General features: G+C 43.1%; 2 protein-coding genes across 4 annotated transcripts in view; one reads left to right on the forward strand and one right to left on the reverse strand.

Annotated features, from left to right (window-relative positions):
• The window catches only part of NFKB1 (nuclear factor kappa B subunit 1), a 64,518-nt gene extending 57,395 nt beyond the window's left edge, over positions 1 to 7,123 (forward strand). The window contains exons 20-24 of the mRNA XM_035111669.2: positions 526 to 650; positions 1,206 to 1,272; positions 3,299 to 3,471; positions 4,770 to 4,950; positions 6,945 to 7,123. Coding sequence (XP_034967560.2) covers positions 526 to 650; positions 1,206 to 1,272; positions 3,299 to 3,471; positions 4,770 to 4,950; positions 6,945 to 7,123 — 725 coding nt within the window. The remainder of the gene's footprint in view (positions 1 to 525; positions 651 to 1,205; positions 1,273 to 3,298; positions 3,472 to 4,769; positions 4,951 to 6,944) is intronic.
• MANBA (mannosidase beta) overlaps positions 7,017 to 24,442 on the reverse strand; it is an 85,140-nt gene continuing 67,714 nt past the window's right edge. The window contains exons 10-18 of one of the 3 annotated variants that reach the window (XR_009558117.1): positions 23,996 to 24,082; positions 22,202 to 22,369; positions 19,659 to 19,877; positions 16,480 to 16,644; positions 14,857 to 15,001; positions 11,889 to 12,031; positions 11,238 to 11,495; positions 9,477 to 9,877; positions 7,017 to 7,143 (exon numbers count right to left, since the gene is read on the reverse strand). Coding sequence is in view for 1 of the 3 variants with exons in the window: in XM_060278477.1 (XP_060134460.1) it covers positions 9,653 to 9,877; positions 11,238 to 11,495; positions 11,889 to 12,031; positions 14,857 to 15,001; positions 16,480 to 16,644; positions 19,659 to 19,877; positions 22,202 to 22,369; positions 23,996 to 24,082 (1,410 nt within the window). In the remaining 2 variants the exon portion in view is untranslated. Of the gene's footprint in view, positions 7,144 to 8,030; positions 9,878 to 11,237; positions 11,496 to 11,888; positions 12,032 to 14,856; positions 15,002 to 16,479; positions 16,645 to 19,658; positions 19,878 to 22,201; positions 22,370 to 23,995; positions 24,083 to 24,442 lie in introns of those variants that run through there. The other 2 variants (XR_009558116.1, XM_060278477.1) reach the window with 2 other exon arrangements.

Consider the following 24,442-nt stretch of genomic DNA (forward strand, 5'->3'; position numbering starts at 1 on the left):
TCAATAGGAGAGGGAAACGCGAAGAAAAATGAGAATCCTAAACAAAACAAAGACTTCTGTTGATAGGCGTGAACCATGCAAAACGAATAAAAAGGTTCATTTTTTACCCAGTCTAGCATTTTAAATCTATCTTTCTCAGATAAAAGTAAAGTAGGCTTTATATATGGCAACCTTTGGTGTGCGACAGATCTTTCCCATTCTGCATATAGAAGCCAAACAGTCTGGCAGTGGAGTCTTACTTCCAACATTGGTGATGCTTAGGCAGGTCAGATTAGGGGGAACAGGACACACAGTGTGAGGGCAGAGAGAAATGGCAAAGGGGATCAGGTGGAACAACCAGAGGCTGCCACTGCTGCCCGCCACCCCACATCACGCCACCCAAGGTGGTCGCCTCATAATGTTAGGGCTGGCCCTACACACCGGAATTCCTTTTGGGTATTTACTTGACTGGATATTAGAGTAGAAGAGTTTACTGATGTGAAGGTGTTACGATCTTTCACCATGGTGCTTTGCTTCACCTCGCAGGCGCAGACCCCCACATTGAGAACTTTGAACCATTGTTTGAACAAGATGATGTGAAAGACAAAGATGGTGAAGATGAAGGGGTCATACCTGGAACAACACCTTTGGACATGGCAACCAGCTGGGAGGCAAGTGGTTAGGATGAAGGCATCTCAAGAGCCAGTACATCTTTCATTTAAGGCCTGTTTGAGAATATGGACCAGGCCCTCTTTCTCCAATCTGTGTATGGGAATGTGGTCTTTAGTGTTAAAAACTATGAGAATATCCAGATATATTTTGCAGTTTGGGGTGACAATCAAAGATGCAGTGGTTGACTTTGCAGCATTTGCAGCTGTGACTTATTTACATTTAAAATATAATTCTCTTTTCTTTAAAGTATGGCTGCGCAGAAGCAGGGCGGCTTTTTTGTGACAGTACTCGCCTGTACAGAGTACTGGCACCTCTTTACTTTAAAAATGGAAGCAGTCACTTCCAATTTCTTCTTTGCAGTTATGCTGGAGGAGGTGGGGGAAGTGTGAGGGCCCAAGGCTCACCTAGGCACCTTCCTCCAGCACTAAAATACAGGTATGCATTATGCTACCAGCTGACCACTAGACGACTATGAATGCCAGACTCTAAAACTTAAATGTACAGGATGCAGCTGGATGCTTTCGCGCTATTTAGCTAACTGTTCTTCCTAACAGGTGTACGATATCTTGAATGGTAAACCCTCCAAATCAAAGGTAGCTTCCGAAGATCTATTGATACAAGGTAAGGGTGTGTATAAGCGGGGGGTGGGGTGGGCTAGCTGAGATTTCTTTCATCTCCAGCTTAGCTTGATTGCTCGGTATTATTTTGCAGGAGGTTTGCTGTAGGGCACTTCTTGTCCTTTGCTAAAAGCACACTTGAGATCTGAATTGTACAGTCTGAGCTAGGAGGCAGCACTTTTTGCCTTCAGCCATCTCAAGGTTTCTTAAACAACACTGTCTATTCTCCCTGGAAACCTCTCTCAGAACAGCCATGTGATGCCACCTCTCTCTCATCCTTATAAAAACCCTTTCCTGTGCAGCCATTGTCTTAGGCTGCAATTGTAAATGCACTTACCTGGAAGTAAGCCTTGTTGACCTCTTCAGGATGTGTACAGTGTTTCACTCTTCACCTCCTAGATTTTATTTCCCAGCTGAAACAAAGACTACAGGAGCATCCTAACTATGGAAGCCAATGTAACCTACACTGACTTTAATTACCCCTAATTCATACTCTTGTTTTGGAGGAAGCCTGATACACATACACTCACTCCGTTACCCATTAAGCTTGGTGCCCCCTCCCCAACTCCCTGCCAAAATTTTAGTCAGTAAGCTCTTCAGGTCAGAGATGTTTCTCTTTTGCTATCACTCTGTAAAGTTCCATATTTGGATTATAAAATTCTCGCTTTAATAAAAATTCCTTAAACACTGGGGGGGGGAGATAGTGGATGTGCAGTGTTTAACTGATAATCAGGAGCAATCCATTTTAATAGACTAAAAAAAGTGTTCTCGATTAATTAGGCAGCAGTGTTTTCAAAAACATTTATTAATAATACAAATACATATTTAAAAAGTGCATGTCATCTAAAAACAAAGCATTGTTTCTGTTTCAGGACTAATTTTTACCCACTTGAAAACTTTTATAATCTACAGTTGCTCAACTCATTGCAATTCTATCTGAAGAAGTGTGCATGCACATGAAAGCTCATACCAATGACAAACTTAGTTGGTCTCTAAGGTGCTACTGGAGGGAATTTTTTTATTTTGTTTCGACTACAGCAGACCAAGACGGCTACGTACCTGTAACTAATTCTATGCATGTTTACTTTAGAAGTAACTCATGCCAAGTGGTCTTAGGATTGCAACCTAACATTTCTTTTGTCATGCGATAGTCCTAGTTATATAGATGAAAGCATCTTTTTATAGCGCCTTTCCCTGTGAAAATTTGTTTCATTTCAGCAGCTAAGAAATTTTGCACATGCAAACCCAGCTCCTTAGCTTTTGTCCCATCCAGTCCCTAGCAAGAGAAATTACTCCTTGACAGCAACCTAGGCAAATTAATTTACTCACCATTATCTGGCCAGGTAGTGGATAAAAGGCACTAGATCACTGTGAAGATGAATTTTAACAGTTTTAAACTTTAAATAAGCACTGTCCTTTTGAAGTGTTATACTTGTGCTTTCTCTCTCTTATGGCTTCACTCTACCCATGGGTATTATTGCTACGTTTAGTTGAAACAGAACAACATGCCCAGAAGGAAAAAGGAGGCTCACATCCAGCATTCACATTTGCACTAGATGCCCAAGTTCATGCTCAGTTCTGGCTGTAGTAAACAGTGGGTTTTTAACACTTGAGAAGCAAGGGTTAAAGTATAAGTAAAGGACCCCTGACAGTTAAGTCCAGTCGCAGACGACTCTGGGGTTGCAGCAGTCATCTCACAGTTTTTCTGGGTTATGTGGCCAGCATGACTAAGCTGCTTCTGGCACAACAGAATACCGAAACCAGAGCAGTGCACAGAAATGTCATTTACCTTCCCACTGGAGTGGTACCTATTTATCTACTTGCACTAGTGTGCTTTCGAACGGCTAGGTTAGCAGGAGCTGGGACTGAGCAACGGGAGCTCACCCTGTCGCAGAGATTCAAACCGCCGACCTTCTGATCGGCAAGCCCAAGAGGCTCAGTGGTTTAGACCACAGCGCCACCTGCGTCCCACAAAGTATAGCTAGTGGCGAGTAAATTCACATTAGGTTTTATTTTTCACCTTCTTCCAGGAAACATGAAAGAGCTGAAGGAGGATGTCAAGTTACAGCTTTACAAGTTACTTGAAGTGCCTGATCTGAATAAAAACTGGTCCATGCTGGCGCAAAAGCTTGGCCTAGGGATACTTAACAATGCCTTCCGGTTGAGCCCCTCTCCGTCAAAAACCCTGCTTGATAATTATGAGGTAACTCGAATAACGTGCCTAGTGGGCCAGGCCAATGGCCCGTTTGGCCTTGCATCCTGTCTTCAATGTCTGTAAGCATCTGCCTAGTAAGATCCCGCAATAATTCCCTGTCACAACGACCCTGAGGGTGCCTGTGCCTATGACGACGTTTCTATTGATTATAGAACAGGAGACAGCCTATCATTTGCACATGGCAAGTTAGTCATTCCAGTGAACTTAACGAGAGGCCTGCAAACACGCAAGTTCTGTGCATTTATCAGTGTGCATATTGGGCTTGGACTGGGGGATTTGGGACCTGTTGATCATTTCCAACCATATGACGTTTAGAATACCCCTTTGCAGGAGGATGTTTGAAGGATCCAACCCCTTTTTATGCTGCTGCATTATTTAGAAACGCACTGTAAGGTGAAAGATTCCCTCGGTGTTAATCTCAGAAAAAGTTTGTGTGGTCGTGCCATGCACGTGGCAAGACGCAATCATATAGGTCCTTCATTTGTGAATTAAACAATGCTCTCCAACTATTATATATTTTATTCTGTCATGTGGCTGCATGTTTATAAGAATTCTAGGGGTATCTTGTGTTTGTTTCTGGGCCCAATTGAAGAGGTTCACGTTAAAGAGTTTACTACAGGCTCCCTTGGGTCAGACTAGCAGAGAAAGGCCCCTTGTTAGTTCCACCACCCTCAGAAGCTGGGGGTTGGCAGCCCCTAAAGCTAGGCTGTGGAATATAACTGGCACAAGCATTGTAGTTTTGTCATATGCTAATGATGCACCTTGACTTTGACACCTGAGATATATCTATTTTAGGACCCACCCTATTCTTTTGATGGTGATTGGTTTTAACTGATTTTAATATCTTTTTACATTGTTGTAACCTACCCCAGGACCTTATTATTACCACCTGCCGTATAAAATAATAATAATAATAATAATAATAATAATACAGTGGTACCTCGGTTTAAGTACACAATTGGTTCCGGAAGTCTGTACTTAACCTGAAGCGAACTTTCCCATTGAAAGTAATGGAAAGTGGATTAATCCGTTCCAGACGGGTCAGCGGAGTACTTAAACTGAAAGTACTCAAACCGAAGTGTGACTGTAATAATAATAATATACTCACCTTCAGTCAATAAGTGTTGATATTTCTATTCTTTGAAGGAAAACCAAAGCCAACTGTCAAGTTACCCCTTGCTAAGTTTTTTTGTAGATCTGCACTTGCATAGAAAGCTAATGATCCTCTTTTAATTGGGTGGAAAGCCTGCCTCAGTTTGTTTACCTTTATTTTAATATCTATGCAGGTTTCCGGTGGCACTGTAAGGGAGCTTGTTGATGCCTTGATAGAAATGGATTGTACAGAGGCTGCAGAAATAATTCAGAACTCATTATCCATCTCATCGAGCCAGTCCAGCAAAGAGCAGGCAAAGGATGCAAGACCTCCATTATGCGAATCCCCTCCCCCTCCCATGATAGCACAAACAGGTAAACTGCTCTATGCCAATCAATGCTCCTGCAATAAAGCAAACATTTTGCAGCTTCCCCCTGTGGCAGAGATGGTAATAAGGACAGAACAATGAGGTGTCTAGATTGTTTGATTTGCATGTGACAAACCTAGATTCAAATCCTTTAACAGCTGCAGAGCCCACTGGGTGAGGTTAGGAATTCCCTAACTTTCGTAGGGGTTCTTCTTAGCCTAAAACACTGCTGTGAAGTTCCTGGAGAAAAAGGCAAGGCACAAATATCCATTCAAGTCTAAGGTGATTGGTCTCAAAGAGTATTCCCGTGAATTTCAGTGCAAACTTACCTGATGCACACTTCCAGACTAATGTTGCTGATCAGAACATATATTTATCCCTACTCTAAATTTTGCAATACAGTTGTCGGCTCCAAGAAACCTACCCAAATGTGTTTTAAAAACTGTTGGTTTGGAAAAAAAACACATTTTGAATTGTATACATGGAGATTAAATACATATTTGAATGGATATTTTGTAATAACCTATGTACAGTGGTACCTCTACTTACGAATTTAATGCATTCTGAACACACATTTGTAAGTCGAAAAAATTTGTAAATCGAATCCCATAGGAATGCATTGGGAGAAAAAATTCGTAAGTCGAAGCAACCCTATCTAAAAATTCGTAAGTAGAAAAAATCCTATCTAAACTGCATCCAAGATGGCGGACGGAGCTCTGTTCGTAAGTAGAGTTATTTGTAAGTAGAGGTACCACTGTATTTAAATATTAATGGGATGTAGAAGAGCGTTATGAATGAAAACATGCAGAACTGACATGGACCAGGAATTAAATGATCTGTCTCTATTTCAGTCCTCCGCATTTAAAGGTTTTGGAAGGGGAGTGCCATGAATTAAGACTGAGGGCACACCTTGTTGAAGTTAAGCAGGCTTGTTGAGTTAGTGGTGATGTGGGGGAACTTTTGCACGCCAGGTATTGCTGAACTATAGCTCCCAGCATCCTTGGCCATGCTTGCTGGGACTGATGGAAGTTGTAGTTCGGCAACATTTGGAGGGCCAAAAGCTCCCCATACCTTTGTTAGTGCCTTGCTAGGACAGTCATTACACCCATATATGATGCTCTGAGCAACAGGGAGGAAAAGATGTAATAGTAAAATAATAGCTTTGCTTAAAACACCCCACTAGTTTACTAAGAAAAGAGTAAAAAACAAACATGCATTTGAAATGCAATCCTTAACACAATTACTAGCAAGAAAGTCCTATTGAAATCAACTTGCTTCTGAACCAACTTGCTGAGGATTTCACTGTTACTTTGTTCTCTCATTATCTAGAAACACATTCATTGGTTTTTAAAAAATTCTTTAGCCTGGCAGTAGTGCATTTAAGGGACACAACAGAGCAATCAATAGTTACGATTCTTCAGTATGGGTTCAGATTTATAGAACTGCTCCCTTATCTAGGCGACGGCTTCTTTGCCAGATCTCAGTAATTCCAAGATGATATTTAAAAATAGTGCTGGAACCATAGAAAACACAGGTCACCTTCCCAATGTTCTTGCAGCTGGTGCAGCCTTGGCATTTAGTAACATGGTAGGAAGAACGAACTTAGCAAAAGGACAACCCAAGACTTCAGGACATGTGATGCTGCCTTATCATATAATACCACTTGGCCATCTATCCCAGCATTTTCTGGATTATCCATGTTCCAGAAATCCTTCCTAGTTTTGCCAACAAAGCTCTTTTAATTGGAAGTGCCAAGGATTCAGCCAGAGACCTTGAGTATGCAAAACATGTTGCCTGGAAACTCAGATTCGTAAAGCTCCTGCCCTGGACTATCCCTTCTGCAGCTGCTAGTAATTTTTTTTTTTTAACCATTGTTTGGGGAACAAAGAGGCCTTTGCATAGCTCTTTTGATTTATTTGCTGAACTGGATATATTGCATTGTATTAGCATTTTCTTGAAGCCCTATGAATTATGCAACAGGTTCCTTTCCCCCTCTGCCAGGTGATCTCAAATTCCAGGACGCTGAAAGTATTTGTGACAGCGGCGTAGAGATTTCCCTCCGCAAACTCAGCTTCACATATTCGGAGTCTTTCACCAGCAAGTCACCAGTAACACTTAAGAAACTAACCACAGGCTACGGCCAGGACAACTTGCCGCAAGGCAAAATTGAAGCCACTTAGAGGTGCGGAATGGAAGTTTCCTGCAGAGGAAGGAAGTTGCTAACAATTCAAAGTGCACTGGAAGAAAAAGCTCTTTAAAATGTACATCGATAGGACTGTTCAAGAAACTGGAACCAGGTCCCAGTAAAGTGGGAAGCTCAGGACAAGCAGCATGAGGATGGAGTGGTCTTTCTTTCCTCCTAAGAAAAAATGGACTACCAACTTGATGTATGGTAAAAGTTACAAGAGAGACATTGGCTGTGGAGTGCGAAACAGGGATCAGGATAGATACTTATGTCAAAAGAATATAATGTATATTTTAGTAAGTATATTTAAATTTTCATCTGGTGTCTATGAAAATCAATCAAGCTTCAGACTGTTTCCCCCATCCTGTTTTACCAGCTTTCTACTGTAAATATTCTTGTTTAGATGAAATTACTCAAGGAAAATAATGTGCTTTTTAAATGCTTGGTTTTTTAATTTTACTTTTATAATAAAATACAAAATTCACATTTTCTATATTTTTTTGTGCTGAAGCACACATGGAAAGCATCTAAGTTGCTGGAGGCAAACTGCTCCCATGAGCTTGATGACAAAGCACTCATAACTTAAATCAGAAGGTGAGGCATTTTGCCATTATGAGATCACCTGAGAAAGGCCTAAGGTCCGGCTAGAAATTTTCAGTAACTTCTCTCAAGGGTGGCTTACCTCCCAAATGCCTTCAGAGGTTAAGAAGGTCAGAACACAGAAGGCCACTGTATAGAAATCCCCCTTAAACTCTCTTGTATTATATGAAGAAACTATTGATACCTTTTCCCACTTAGGCATACTCATAGCTGTCAACTTCTGGATTGGAAAATAAGGGAGCAGCACCGGAAGTTGCTTCTGCGCATGTCCAGACATGCACAGAAGCAACTTCCGGTGCCGGCTCTGCCCAATTTCCGGTGCCCAGACATGGGCAGAGCAGCACATGTCAGACCTGCGCAGAAGCGACTTCCGGTGCCGGGCTGCCTGTGTCCGCATGTCTGGGCACCAGAAATCGCTTCTGCGCAGAGGCGATTTCCGGCAGCACTCGGCAAGCCAAGTGAGCGAGCAGCCAGTCGGGAGCCGGGACATTTATGCAGCTGAGGAGCCTCCCTGGCCAGCAGGAGCTGCTGCTTTCTTATAAATCCGGGGGATTTGCAATTCGGGATAACAGCGGGAAATGGATTTAAATACCGAGATTTCCTGCGAAAAACAGGAGAGTTGACAGCTATGGGCATACTGTTTTTGACTGACAAGTAAAGAGGCAAGGGTGCTGAAAAAACCTTTAACATTGGCATTATGACATAAGCACTCATGGACTAGGTCCCACTTCATCGGAAGAACAGGGTGTGATCCTCAGTCATCCATTATGTGGGTTTGAAGGGGATGTACAGTCGTACCTTAGTTGACGAATGCCTTGCAACTCAAACGTTTCGGCTCCCGAATGCCACAAACCCGGAAGTGAGTGTTCTGGTTTCTGGACATTCTTTGGAACCCAAACATCTGGCGCAGCTTCCGGTTGAGTGTAGGAAGCTCCTGCAGCCAATCAGAAGCCATGCCTTGGTATTCAAGTGTGGAACGGATTCCGTTCGTCAACCAAGGTAAAAGTTGATTGGCAATGGTGCAGCCTGTGGCAAAATTCAGAGCTTAAATGTATAAAAATGATAAGAGATGATAAAGAGAACCAACTGTTAGCTCTTTTTAAGATGACACAATACTTAGCTGTCACTCTGTTGCAGCAAAAACATCCACCAACCCTCTGAACCCAGTGTGGACCAGTGAAAGAAGGAATCCTTAGCTGAGAAGTGCCACAGTTCAAGCCAACCAAAAATTAACAGCCAGTGATTTTAAAGACCTGCTTCCAATGAAGTAGCTGCTGACTGAGAATATGCAGTGGCAAAGGAAAAAATACTCCGCTTATGCCTGCAGCCACTCCTGTTCTATTTTTTCCTGCCATCTTTAGCAGCACACTGATCAGGCCTACTTTGCAAGTGGTTCCTGGACTTTTGCACCTAGCACCTTTTAAGTGAGATGTGTGTGCAGCCTCTCCACCTTGCAACTTTAAGCATGCCTTGGCACTGCTCTAACTATCTGAGAAGTGAGACCCTTAGGGAAGTGCCACCTTGACTAGCCCCAATAACTAAGACTTCCACTACCACCCATCTTTCCTATAATCTGAAATGTGCATCAGTATGGCTCCTTAGTCCAATACTGGAGCAGCACATCCTTCCATCTTAAATAAAAAGCCCTGATGCCAGAATACAGCGGAAAGTAAATGAGGGCGCTAAAGCATCATTCTATGCACTTCATTCCACTGTTTTCATTAAGCTCTCTTAGCATACGTGGTCACCTTGTTCTGTAGCTGTGCTGATTTGCTCTGGGGTCCAGTCCGCTGAACAAAAGGGTCCCAAGTGTGGAAGATGCTGGCACAAGAACGATGTTCAACAGTCCTACTTTGTGCCTCTCTTGCTGCGGCGTTTCATTCCCGTTTCCATTCAGCTTCCTCTCCCTCCTTCAGGCCTTTCCTCAGGAAATGTCTGTCAGTGATGTTAAGCTGAGCGACTTCTCCAGTTCTTTGGCGCTAGTGGTTCCCCAAGGGTAGAACAGTATGACTCTTCGTTCCTCAGTGAGAAGGAAACCATTGTCACTGAATCTTCCTGGGATGTTTCCAGCATCCAACCAAACAAAAGGAGCGATGGCTGTGGCTTCCAGGATGATCTGAAACTGATCTCCTTCTTGGGAAACAGAACCCTGAAGGGGAGGGGGGCAAAGGATTATTATTTGTGCAGTTTGCCTAGTAGAAATTCCCTATTATAAACAATGTGCTTTAATAATTTACTCCTCCTCACAACAAGCTTGTCTGCAGAAAAGGAAATATTATAAACATTATTTTTATACCAGTTTAATACTACGGAAGGATTGCTAGCATAACTCCAGATGTACAACTCCTATCAGTCCCAGCCAGTACAGTGGTACCTCGACTTACGAACGACTCGACAACCGAATTTTTCGACTTACGAATGGGGGTAATGGCCGCGGTTTTAGATAGGGATTTTTCGACTTACGAATTTTTAGATAGGGTTGCTTCGACTTACGAATTTTTCTGTTTCCAATGCATTCCTATGGGAAATCGCGTTTCCAGTGGTGTTTTTCGACTTACGAATTTTTCGACTTATGAAGGTGCCTTTGGAATGGATTAAATTCATAAGTCGAGGCACCGCTGTATAAACAATGGTCAGGGTTAATGGGAGTTGCAGACCCCCAAACACCAGGAGGGCACCACATTGGTTACCACTGTACCAGGTTTTCCTCTTCAGCAATTCCAGGAGATGGGGAAAATTACTCTTCCCCAGAACTGCACCAGTTAAGTCTGTAGTATAGATCTGGGGTTTGCCAAGATGACACACCAGTGTGCCCACCATTACTTCCTATGGAACCCACAAATGGTCTCAGGAAATACTGCCTCATAAATCCATGCTCTTTTTGTCCACAGTTCCTATTTGCGCTGGCTCATGCTGTTTTTGCAGACACACTGAAGACTTGGAGCCTTAGCAGGACCTGCGATCAGCAGTAAGCAGGAATGCCATTTTATTTAGACATGAGGCACTTTCTGTGCCCCAACGTAACTGCTCCATTTTAAGGCAAAAACACCAAGAAACGGCAATAAAAGTTCGATTCCATGACATCTATAAATGATGGGAATTAGACAGTTCTGCATATGGCATCTGAGGCTCCGCCCTTACCTTTTGTAAGGATCGGCACATATGCTTCCATAAGGGTGAAATCACAGGTCCTTTGGTGCTATGCACAGAGTTCAGTATCCTGACTTCATACACAGCTTCTGAGTATTACTCAGGGCCAAGACATCTCGCCGCAGTTATTCTATACCACACATCCCCAAACTTCGGCCCTCCAGATGTTTTGGACTACATTTCCCATCATCCCTGACCACTGGTCCTGTTAGCTAGAGATCATGGGAGTTGTAGGCCAAAACATCTGGAGGGCCGCAGTTTGGGGGTGCTTGTTCTATACCCTCTGTCGTTCTATGAACTGCTACTTGTGTGCCAAGGAACGAACGTTATTACTTGAACAAAATAGTTTTGTTGCTTACAAGAAGTTGTGGATTCTTTAACCCCACTGCATCCTTCAATGAGGACAGGAAGTGATAATTGCTTGGGCTGGAGAGCTTCCCTTCACCTTCAAGGGAAAAGGTGACAACACAGCTTTGCCTGGTACAATTCCCACATCGTTTCAGAAGGTCACTGATGGGCTCCTTGTAGATGGGGACAGCTGCTCCTCCCTTGATGAGCACACCCTCTTTAGCCAAGGTGCACACTGGCTCCGTCAAACCCCAATCATGCAGACTGACCTACAGGGCAGGTTAAGAGTTCAAGACAGTAAAGGCAGATTATGAGTGCTTCCTTGCCATTAATAAAACTCAAATAACTCAACCTAGATTGAGCACACATTTACATTTCTCTTATTAAAATTAATAGCCTTCAAAAGAGCTTAAATTTGAACGGAGGATGCCTTTATTCAGGCAATAATCCTACAACATTAGCTTGCAAAATTCAAATATTTACGCCTCACTTAAAAACTCAAAATGCAGCATTATTTCTTTGCTGGGAGTATTTCTTTAGAGCTAGTCTCCTTAAGATTTTTGCTTTGGGTTGAATTGAAGGGTTGGGAGAAAGCCCTCCCCCGCCCAGCCCCCAAATTCTTTCCAGACCCAGCTTCGGAGAATGGGCAAAGTGGAACTTACTCTGAGTGTCAGCTCATGATCTGCGTGAAGATCTGAGATTCCATATATGAAGAGAGCATCTTTGTCTTCGTATGCCACAGGCAATAAGGGAGCAAAGAAACGCTGGGCAAAATAATGGAGCATCTTCCACTTGCCACCATATTCTGAGAAGGTTCCAGAGGAGAAAAGATATTAAACATACCCTGAAATGACCTGCAGCTTACCTTACTATGCATCCATTCAGATTAAGAGGCCTTTTTTATTTTTCTAGAGTCAGAAAAAGGCTGGTTCATAAATGACTTGAAGGGAACGAGTGGGTATCACTTACATATATTTACTTATTGCTTCACCTCTGGAGCTAACTCTTCCCCCTTATTGATATTTGTGCTTATATCAAAGCAGCCCATACACTCATTCCTGTTCACATGTTAAAAAACCTTCTACTGTCTCTGTTGCTGCTGTTCAAAATGGAAGCCACATCAGGCAGGCGTTTACAGGAACAAGCAGTACCAGCTCCCCCAGAACTGCCAATCCCCTCTCACCATTAGGCAATCCATTCCCTGCATGCAGTGGGGTGTTGCAGGGCGACCTGAATGTGATGATGCATGCTACCGTAGATAGGGTATACACAGATATATATATATATATGCACTCAACAAATGTGACGACTTATCTGAAAAACACGTGATGGGGCCACTGGAATTCAAGCAATTAATGTGCTGTATTTCAAGCAACTGCACCGCAGAGAAAGAGGCGGCTGAAACCACCAGATGCAGAGGAAAAAGCAGGCCATCTGTTGGGCTTACATCCAGCTTCATTAATTGCTACCAGCTAAACTTTGCAACTAGAAATGCGGCCTTGGTTTTCCTTCCCCCTCCCAGTTCCTTTTTCCTTTTGTGTTGTGTCCTTTAAGATTATCAGCCTGAAGGCAGGGACTGTCTTGTTATTTTTGTATACTGCTCTGGCAGCCTTTTTCTGCTGAAGGGTATATAGTAGAATCATAGAATCATAGAGTTGGAAGAGACCACAAGGGCCATCCAGTCCAACCCCCTGCCAAGCAGGAAACACCATCAAAGCATTCTTGACATATGCCTGTCAAGCCTCTGCTTAAAGACCTCCAAAGAAGGAGACTCCACCACACTCCTTGGCAGCAAATTCCACTGTCGAACACCTCTTACTGTCAGTAGAAATGCTTTAACTAATCAACAAATAATAAGGGTGACATGGGAAAGAGACACAGAATAAAGGAGGGTGGCAGCAGTAGTAGGCAGCCCCACTCCTCTCTGGGACCAGTGCTAAATTAATCAACTGCAAACCCCAAAGGCATCATTTCCTTGGGTCTGTACCATAATCATGCACCCGAAAGCTATTATTCTCTCTAATAGCTGCTGGTTTCAGCTCACTGCATGATGTAAGTGCTAGATGTGATGATGAGACTAAAACTGTCATCCCTTCCAAGTAAAATGTGTGATTTGAATCAGGTATGTCAATCAAGCCCTCGGGTGACATTAAGCAAGACCTGAGGCTCAGCAAACACTGGGTGCACTTTCCTTTCGTCCCCTAAAGACAAAACTTCACACTGTGGCTACAGCTGTCCCATGTGGATGACTAAGGCCCTATCTGCACTATACATTTAAAACAGCACCGTGCCACTTTAAACCATCATTAACCTAAATCTTTCTCCTTTTTGCCCCTTGTAGTTTGAACCCTATTCAATGAACATTTGCTCCTGCCCCCTTTATTCCCATATATCTGACCACGGATGCATATTTCAGCTTCCTAAGCCAAGACATGGTTGTGGGAACTGAGCACCGTTATCACCCAAATCCACTACAATGGAACCGGGGGAGCCGAGAGCTCAGAAACATATGTCTTGCTATTCATACTACAAAACCCCAACAGTCTGTTAAGAGTCTGAGAGAGTCAAGTGCTAATTTAAATAGATGTCTCTTTAATTTTTTCAGCAACGATTGAAACATGGCCAGGGAGGAAGAGACTGTTCAGACCAAATCATGACATCCTGTATAGCAGCAAAGGCTAATCCTACCACCTAATTAAAGGCTCTGCTTTTAATATCTCCTAACTTCTTTCCTCCGCAAATAAAAGTTATCTAGCAGAACGACATGCAGATTATATTAGCTCTTCCTGGGGCACACCCCAGGTAAAACTCGGGGTGAAAACACATGCACACACACCCTCGGGAACTGCTGACATTGTAGGAACCAGACTTTAATGTCAAGCCTTATCCCAAAGGTAGCCAGTGCGATGCTCCTCCAATGCTTTGCACTCCGACTCCTCTCAGCCAGTGACTCCACAGCATCTGGAGGGCACCACGTTGGTTACCACTGCATGCCTGAAATGGCTAAATAAGCTTGGTCCTTTCCTCAAACTGCGGTCCTCCAGATTTTTTTGCCTGCAACTCCCATGATCCCTAGCTAGCAGAACCAGTGGTCAGGGATGATGGGAATTGTAGTCTCAAAACATCTGGAGGGCCGGGTTTGAGGAAGCCTGCTTTAAGGCAATTGACAAAATGCTGCAATTTAATTTGTGGTACCCTGGGTAGCATCCAACAAAGTGGTTCTTGCCAGCACAAGGACATCCAGCTGTGCAACAGAACTTTCCCTCCCTCTCTTCTTCCTGTGCCCCTCCTAAATCTGTTCTGGGTTTCCCCCCTCCAACCCTCCAGGACAGATCTGGAGGCGGTGCAGCCCAAGGAAAGGATGGGGAAGTTCAATCGCGGAAATGAAAATCCTTGCACAATCAGAACTATTTCGTCCAAATTCCCACTCAGCCATGAAGCTCACTAGGTGTCCTTGGGCCAGGGATGGTTTGAATATGCAATTGAGGGAGAGAATCACATTCCCCACCGTAAGCTCCTCACAGCAAAGGTGAAATATAAATAAATAAAATAGGCGTGCAAAGACAGTAAGAAAGCAGGCACATTAAAGCAGCCCAATTCCTAATTTTGCTTTGGCTGAAGAAGACTTACCCAGAGAAGCCCAGGAAGGAGCTTGCCATATATCGTTGAGTTGCCAATATAGTGCCCCCATGGTGCGCCCCTCCCCGTTGATGATCTCGCTTTGGCTGCGACGATAGAACTCCGTTTGGGACTTAATGCACTGGGCCTGCATAATCTAAGTCAGCGAAGGCCAAAGCGAAAAGAAAAAATATCATTACTAAGTGCTCGTGTAATGATAGAACTGCAAAAGATACTGATGATAATGCAGATCCCCAAGACTGGACTGCAGAGAACAGCAGATCACATGGTAAAACACTTTCTGTACCACTTTGATTTGTAAGCGGTATTTATTTATTTATTTATTTATTGAATTTATATACCGCCCTATACCTGCAGGTAGGTTGTGTCTTTCAAACAACGCTCTAAAAAATTCCTAAAATACACATTCGAACCTCACAAGAGTCCCCCTGTTGTGTTTTATCATTTTCTAAATTATATGCAAAATTAATAAAGAGCATTTTTAAAAAACCAACAACCTCAAAAGAGTGTTGTGGCACCTTAAAGGCTTAACAAATGCTCTCCTGGCATAAAGTTTCATGCATTAGCGCCTACTTCATGAGATGCATGGAATGTGACCCTCAGTCTACCAGCCATGTTTTTCAATGGTGTATATAAGCACATAAAAGGGAGCAGAGAATGTAAATGTGGCAGCCGAAAGGCGGTGGCGTGCAAAATTACAGCCTGTGACAAATCAACAATAGCTCGAACATATGCAAAATTACCTTTCACAGCAAAATGTATGGATACATTTAGTCTCTAATTCTATTATCACCTTACTCAGCAATGCTATAGTGACTGTGTAATCGCCAGCCAATGTTGCTGTGTGAAACGTCATTTTGCATCCACTTAAACTCTAATCAAATTGTCACAGACTATCCTTTTGCATCCCATTTAACTCTTAACTGTTGCATTCCGGGGGCCCCTTCCCTTGCCCCCTTTATATCTGACAACTGAGACTCATACCCCTTGCATCTGACGTAGTGGGCTCTAGCCCAGAGAAGTTTATGCCATAACAGAAGCAATGCTGGTCTTTTATGTGCCAAAAGGCTTTTGGTTGTTTTTGCTGAAGCAGACTAATGTGGCTACCCTTGCAGATATTGAAAACTGCCCATCAGAGCCTTTCCAGAACTCTTACGAGGTCGTCAGTTGTTGCAGATAAGCGCAAGTGGTTTCTAGACCTGTTTCCAAAGAACAACTTCATACCCCGTGTTTTCAGGGCACCATCATAAACCCTGGATAGGAATAGACATGTCTAACATTGTGCATACAGGTCTGAGTTAATGTTTCACCATACAGAGACAGACCTGACAACCAGTATATACACAGCTGGAATCACAAAGCAGACAGCTGTGCCACACTTTATACACAACAGGACGTGTGTATTTCTCTGTACGGTGTGTGGGGAGAAGCCCATCGATAATTTAAAACGATGTCACTGGACCCAAGATTTCGCCCACTGTGTAATTCAAACACTTGACGCAATAATCATAATTTTGTACCAGGTTCTCTGCAATACATGTTTGCATTATGCAACCATGATTATGGCTTCTTTAGCAAACAAGAAACCTCCTTAAGATTTTGACAAATACTCACCTGAGTGAGGTAGATGGAATGCTTAAAGTTCTTGAGGGGGTTTCCTTCCTGCGGCAGCTTAAAATGGAGGCCTGCCTGACGAAGCATTTCGTCATTGCCGTTAGCATGGTGCTGCCGATGGAAGGAGAAATTGCTCACATAAGACCAGTCCTCCTCAGATGACACCTGTGGTTTAAAAACAAAGTAAGATTTATAAACATTCGCAGTCACTCACTTGCATATATTTACTTTTTTTTTAAAGTCATCTCAAAAATCCAAGCGGTTCCGAAGTACATTTTAGCATAAGGCGCCCCCCAGCAAACTGGACCCCCGTGTTGTACAATGGCATTCTGTCTAATCCGTTGGGCTGCTAAAGCAACAAAGATGAACCTTATGTGTGATGCGTTTATTCCGAGCAAATAACTATTTTTCTCCCTAATATTCAAGGAGGAAATTGTCTGAAGAATCCTTTTGAGAAATATGTCCCATTCCAGAGAATGACGCAGACTGCAATACAGTATGCAGTGAACAATATGTTCCATCACTCTCTGGCTACAAATACATGCATGATTTACACATATTCTAGCATATATTTCATCTAAATATGCTTTGTGCAAAGTTTGTACAGAGGTACCTTGGTTTTCAAACAGAATGCATTCCGAGAGTCCGTTCGACTCCCAGAACTGTTCGAAAACCAAAGTGCGGCCTTCGATTGGGTGCAGGAGCATCCTGCAGCCAATTGGAAGCCATGCCGGATGTTTGGCTTCCGAAAATCGTTCGAAAACCGGAACACTCACATCTGGGTTTCGATGGTTTGGGAGACGATTTGTTCGGGAGCTAAGGTGTTCGGCTTCAAAGGTACGACTGTAATCTTAAAGCTGTAACTACCTACATACAGAAAATGTACACATGTACAGATCAGAAAAGAACATGGGAAATAGCAGTGTTTACACAATGGGTGGGGGAATTATAGGACTAGGGGCCAAATAACTCTATGCCTGCCCCCCCCCCCGAAATATCCCCAGGCTACACTGTGCCCCCAAATGCTTTTGCCTGGCTGCATTGTCCTTGAACCCTGATAAGGTAAAACATTTTATCCTTGCGAGGATGAAATGGGAGGGGAGAATCATGTACACTGCCTTGAGCTCCTTGGCAGAATATCAGGGTAAAACAGCAGCAACGTAACAAATACAGGAAGTTCCTGGTGGTGCAACTTCCCAAGGCCTGTAGAAAAGAATTTTGGGCAGCCCTTTATGCATCTATCCAAGGCAAAACCATAAAAAGAAGTTAAAGGCAGAAGTAACTGGTGACGGGAGACACAATCCCCCAAAAAGTGGTGCTTAACTTCTTAAGTGCTTTGCTACAGGTTTGTGTCTCGTTTCTTTCAGTGAAATAAAAGCGCTCCCCTTGTTCTCTGCATTGTGCCCAGAGCCAAGAATGGGAATTCTTGTCGTCTGATCAAACATGTTCTTTCGTCAGCTAATTGCGCTCCCATTGTTTAGCACGCTTAAATGATACTTTTCCTTCCAGTAAGGGAAATTCCCCAAATTGACCCTGGCTTTAAATGCCTTAATACACATGGGGGACGTGATTCGCAGGCAGGCTTGTAAAGCACTGTAGACAATTACAAACCCACACACCTCATTTCAAACTTCGACATTCCTGCCAGCATTTAAACTCTTCTCAGTCTCGTTGATGTCGAGCGGAGAAAGTTATGCCTTGCTCAGGCTTGTCAACAGCCCTGTGCTCGCTAAGAACTACCTCCAGGCAACCAGAGAGGAAAGCTTTGCAGAATTCATTTATGACATTGATCTTTTTGCCTTTCAGGCCACACACGGCACACACAGTTATGCCTGGGCAAGCAAACAGATGACGACACACTTTTTTGCAGGGCGGTATCTTCTGTGGCCTTGCCAGCGGTGCTGAGCACCCGCGTCATTCTCTCACTGGAATCAAAATTTAGGGAAATCTTTGCACCACAGGCTCTCTCCAAACATCCATTTTATTGCACATGCGCTGATTATTTGTGCTCATGATGCTATCAGGGCCGTCCTACTTTAAATAATGTTTGTGAATGCAAAAGGTCATATTGCTTCACTTACAGCTAGTAGTAGGAAGAAGAAGAAGAAGAAGAAGAAGAAGAAGAAGAAGAAGAAGAAGAAGAAGAAGAAGAAGAAGAAGAAGAAGAAGAAGAATTTATACAACAACAACAACAACAACAACAACAACAACAACAACAACAACAACAACAACAACAACAATTTATACCCTGCCCATCTGGCTGGGTTTCCCCAGAAACAGAATAAAACATCAAACATTAAAAACTTCCCTAAACAGGGCTAGTGCATGTCTTGTAACTTCCACTGGCTTTTCATACCACAAATGTCCTGTTGTTGTTGTTTTGGGGGTGTTGTCCCACTTCTGTTGCACTATAACCCTTCCAGACAGCAATAATGTAGCATTGAGGAAACATCGCAGAACAACAAACAAAGCAAAATAAATTGACCACTATTCTTGTGCCAAGGACATGTTGCAAAATAAAATAAAACCACAATAAAACACCAGTCTAGAGGAGTGCTTGATGTTTAGCAGTTGCTTTAAAATGCTAATTGTATTGTCTTTTTTAAAAACAAATAAATAAATGCAAAGTTACTGGGAGGGAAACGGTGGTAAATGAAAGGTCAGAGCAGACAGACAGAGAGAATGTAACCCTCTTATCCCCTACAATGGTCCCAAGAAAATTTATAAACCACTTGAGCAAGGAGCTCCATAAACAGTATACTAACAAAATTAAAAATGAAATCCACAAACAAATTAAAAATAAAGATACATAAAACCGCCATCACTGTACACAAAGATAAAACCAATACGACTTTTAAAACAAATATAGGTAACTAAATTATATGTATGGGCAAACTCACCAAAACAAGTTTTCAGCAAGCATTTAAAACAATTTGCTGCCAATAGGCAACCTGTCAATAGGTAAAGTTCCAAAGCACAGGTGTTGCCACACTAAAGTCAACTCCTCACAAATGCAGAACAGACATGATGTGGCTCTTGTAGAAGTGCAATTAAATAGGCACATACGGAGCAAGATTATTTCTTTAAGTAAGCCAACGTTTGCATTGGGAGGAAATCATCAGCTGGCTTTTCTTATGCCCACAGAGTTTGCAAGAGAGGGAAAGGCTCAAAAGACTTACCTGTGCCAGGGCACTGAAGGAAGGCCAGGACTGAAAGCCATACTCTGAGGCAAATCGTGTTCTGGGGAAGGTGGTCCAATCCCAGCAGTCACTCACATAGTTGTAGTAATGATTATCTCCGAAATGAGTGTCGTAAGGAGCATGGGCTAGCCAGCCTTCCTTGGCCGACTCAACACCATTGGTAGGGCTGGAGGTAATGAAAGGGCGAGTCTCGTCTTCCTGGGTTTTACAAAACACAACGCAAGACAATAAATGGAGCTAAGGGCTAATAAAGCATTTCTTTTTCTTTCTTTTTTCAAACTAGCTAAACACCTATGATTTCAAAAGCAAAAAAATAAAAATAAAGCCAGATTCTGAATTGGTGAATGAGTCAGGGCTTCATTTCTCACTAGGCTGGATGATTTCTGCTCTGCCTATCACACAAATGAATATCCGCTTCCTAGAGTCAGATGCTTGGCTGCAAAGAAACAAATCTCAGCATTCAAAGGAAAGCAATCTGCTCAGAAAAATATTGCCTTCAGACTGCGAGACAAATACTAAGGAAAGCATTGTGCGCGGTCCATTTGTTTTCGTATGAGGAAAAATGTGTGCATTTCAGGGGGGAAATTGTACAGTCAGCTTCCATCTGAAGGCAAGGACAAATGGTCACGGTCTTTACATGCAATGGGCACACAACTGTTTCCCATCTGTTAGGGGGTTGCACGTATGTTCTCTGAATGGTTTTTTAAAAATAATAATAATAATAATAATAATAATAATAATAATAATAATAATAAAATCAATATAGAGAACAAAACAAAGAAATTAGAACAAAACAAAAGCACAAATAGTACAAAGAACTAAAAGATTTTTAAGGCTGAAAACATTTTAGAATTAAAGGAACTGGGAAAATAAAAAGTCCTTCAACTGATACAAAACATTTTAAAAAAAATCAAAATCCATAAAATAGGTTTTCGAACAGATTAGCCACCTACTGACAGACCCACGGCTCAATGCACTTCCACATGTGCACATTCACCCACGCTCATCAGCCCTCAACAGCAAGGCCAATGGTCGGAGTTGATGGGAGCTCCAACGTCTGGATCTCCAACATCTGGAGCTCCAACATCTGGAGGCCATATGTGGCCATTTCCAGTCTTAACACAGAGCCCCTGAAATGCTCCACTTGAATGTTGATCACTTCCCCACTGCAGATACCCTGTGGTCACTTTGGAAAGCTAGTCTTCTGCCTAGGACCTACACGGTTCTGTGTTAGAGCAGTTATGCTGAACTGGTCTGCAGAGACTCTCCTGGGTTTTAGACCGGAATCTGCCCCAGCCCTATCTAGAGATGCCCGGGATTGAATCTGGGACCTTTTGAATGCAAAGGAGATGCTCTACGGCCCTTTCCCAAAAAAGAAGTTTGTAAGAAAAGAGGATATGTGAATATGCACTTCTTATTTGATAGTGGGAGCATCAGGCAGAGCGCAGGACTTAAGTGGGTACACTATCTGCTGAATTCGCATGGGTGTAGGCAGGGGGGGCAGGAGGGGGCAATTGGCCCCCCTAGAAGTAAAAGGCTGAGGGGCGCAGGCGCGGCAGCCCCAGGCTCCCGCTCCCGGCACGAAGCTCCAGAGACGCGCGGGGAGCGTAAGTGGAGGAGTGCTAAGCAGGAGTGGGGAGCGTAAGCGGAGGAGGCAGCCACAGGCTCGTGTTCCCCGCACACCTCTGGGGCTTCGCGCCGGGAGCGGGAGCCTGGGGCCGCCTCCTCGGAAGACCGGGGAGGCGCAGGCAATGTAGCCCCGCCCACATTCCCACTGTGCCCCCTCCCCTCCCGCCCCTTGCCCCCGCCCCTTGCCCCCCCCTAATTTTTATCCTGGGTACACCCCTGCTATGAATACTGCATAAACGGAATGAGAAAGAGAGAGAGATTAGATTTCTCAGTTCTCTACATTTCAGTCTGTCCATTAAGGGTAGTTAATATTTACCTTGCATGGAATGCTTGCAACTTACAAAACTGGTATGCACAGAGCTAAATGCTGCAAAGTGTGGTGTGGAGGCCTGTATCTTCAGCAGTCAAAGATACAGGCCAGAGTTACAGGTCAGTTGAGGCTTCCCGGCACATTATCCCTGCCCTTTATTAACTGCAGCATTTAGCACAGCAAACACCAGTGGAGCCACGACAAGCTTGGTCCTTACTTATCACTCTCATTTCCCCCAAAGCAAATGCTTTTTATCTGTAAATAAATAACCAGGCACTTAAAAAAAAATAAGAGTATGTTAATGCACATTGCAGGGGTATCAGAAACGCAGGTGAAAGGTGAAAAGATAAAATGGTTGTTAGGGCTGATTTGAGCCCATCAATGGATATACAGAGAAAACAGATGTTTCCAGATGTTTCCAGATTGTGCCTGATGCATCTTTAATGATAAAGGTTTGCCTGCAATGTACGCAGACTACAGACGCGGTTGCAAACAAGAAGAGTAAAATCAGCAACTCAGCAGAACTTTGAAAGCCTGCTATCAAAGCTCAACCCTTCATAGCCTTCTGCAAAACAGTACTTACAGCAAGAACAATCTCTCGGATACTCTTCACATAAAGTGTGACATAATCGTCGGCATAAACACTCTTCTTTGCGCTTGGAATAGAGAACCAGTTGTATGCAATTGCTGCTTCATTTTCATTGTTCCCGCTCCATAAAATGATAGACGGGTGAGATTTTAACCGCTTTACCTGAAATGAAAAGCAGAGCTTTTAACATGTAAATGCTAAAATAAATAAAAAAGGGGAAAAGAGTAAAGTCAGAAGTGTTAATGATTAAAGTCCCGGATATAAAAGGGACATGGTTTTACCAAACATCTTAATGAATCTGCAAATCAGACCTAACTTAAAATAATGTCAGCTTCAGGTGTGCTTTCAACTTTCCAAAAGGATTCAAGGTTAGATTTACATGACGTGGCTCTAGGGCTGGTTAAAAATGGCATTCCTAGCTCCATATTTGGAAGGGGAAAACAGAAGAGGGCGCTCTCACTGCACCAGTCAAAAATCAGTGTGTTTACGCAAGGCAGAGAGGCAAAGCGGTACTTCAAACTTCCTTTTGATAAGCCTAACTTGAAATTCTTGAATTACTTTCAAGTTAGGCTTATCAGACACAAATATGAGCTCCTTCCTGTTCTGTAGGAATTCCTTCAGGACGCAACACTTGAGCGTGGGGGTATTTTATGGTCCAATTCTATGATTCCAACCTAAGAGTGTTCCTGTCCCAGAGCCTGCCTTTGCTGGATGGGATTTCCATCTATGTTGCACTTGGACGCAGTACAGCTGCAGAGGAAGGATGGGATGGGAACTTTCCTCTCCACAACGCATTTAAAGAGCCCTGGCAGCCAGTCGCCCCATTGGGTTGTATACTCATCGCTTGTCAAGCTGTGCAAACTAGAAGATGGAGAGAATTGAAAAAGGAAGGAAATGAACAGCAACAGCACTGGCCCTATTCCAGGGATGGTTCTGAATTATACTGGCATACTTTTGACAGCCAAACTGTTCAATGTTCAATCATACAAATTAATCAGCAAGCATTCTTCTATTGTGCATGTGAACCTGTGCCATTATTATTATTATTATTATTATTATTATTATTATTATTATTATTATTATTAATACCTTGCCTTTTTCCCTGACAGGGACTCAAGACGACTTACAGATAAAAATAAGCATAGAAAAAAATCATTTAAAAACAATTCAACATTGATATAATCCATTAAAACCATGCCAATAATTACAACGAAAATAGCACTGCACGAGCCCTTTTGTTAAAAGCAATCAGTTCCCAAAAGTCTGTTGGAAGAAGAAAGTCTTCATCTGCCAGTGGAAGGGCAACAAGGAGGGAGCCAGTCTAGTCTCTCTAGGGAAGTAATTCCAAAATCGGGGAGCAGCCACCAAGAAGGCCCTCTCTCACTTCCTTACTTAAGCATGCCTGTGAGGGTGGCACAGTTTGGTGCATCCTGTTTGCATCCCACCAGCACCTTGCCACTTCTGTTTGATTGGATGCACTTGGGAAAATATCACCGTGAAGCTGAGGCTCCAATACTTTGGCCACCTCATGAGAAGAGAAGACTCCCTGGAAAAGACCCTGATGTTGGGAAAGATGGAGGGCACTAGGAGAAGGGGACGACAGAGGACGAGATGGTTGGACAGTGTTCTTGAAGCTACGAACATGAGTTTGACCAAACTGCGGGAGGCAGTGGAAGACAGGAGTGCCTGGCGTGCTCTGGTCCATGGGGTCACGAAGAATCGGACACAACTAAACAACAAGCTTGTATACAGTTTAGGAGCTTGGCCCTACTGGACTGAATACCATACCTGATGAGTAATTTCGGCTCTTACTGTGTCTAGGAAACTGTGGTCAGTTGGGTAAAGAGCAACAGCAAACATAAAGTCCTGCCAAATCTAGAGAATTGAGAGAAAAATGAAAGAAGAACTCAACAAGTAGTCAGTTGACAAAGTGTCATGTAAACAGAGTGCATATTTTCTAGCTTGTATCACTTAAAAGATTGTGGAGTACTCATTAATACCACAATCCTATGCACATTTACCTGGGAGTAAACTCCACTGAACACACGTGAGCTGAGTAAACAAGTGCAGGATTGCACCACACCTAACCGGATAGTTTTTTAAAAGCAACACTACACTCATAATTCATAGATTAGAAATTAGGTCTTATTTACACAAGCAGTGGTACCGAAAAATGTTGTTAAAATAGTTGCTATCTCAAAATCAGTCGCTATCCAGGTTTGTTAAAGTGCTGCA

This window comes from Zootoca vivipara, chromosome 9 (genome assembly GCF_963506605.1).
Source record: "Zootoca vivipara chromosome 9, rZooViv1.1, whole genome shotgun sequence".
Classification (NCBI taxonomy): Eukaryota; Metazoa; Chordata; class Lepidosauria; order Squamata; family Lacertidae; genus Zootoca; species Zootoca vivipara.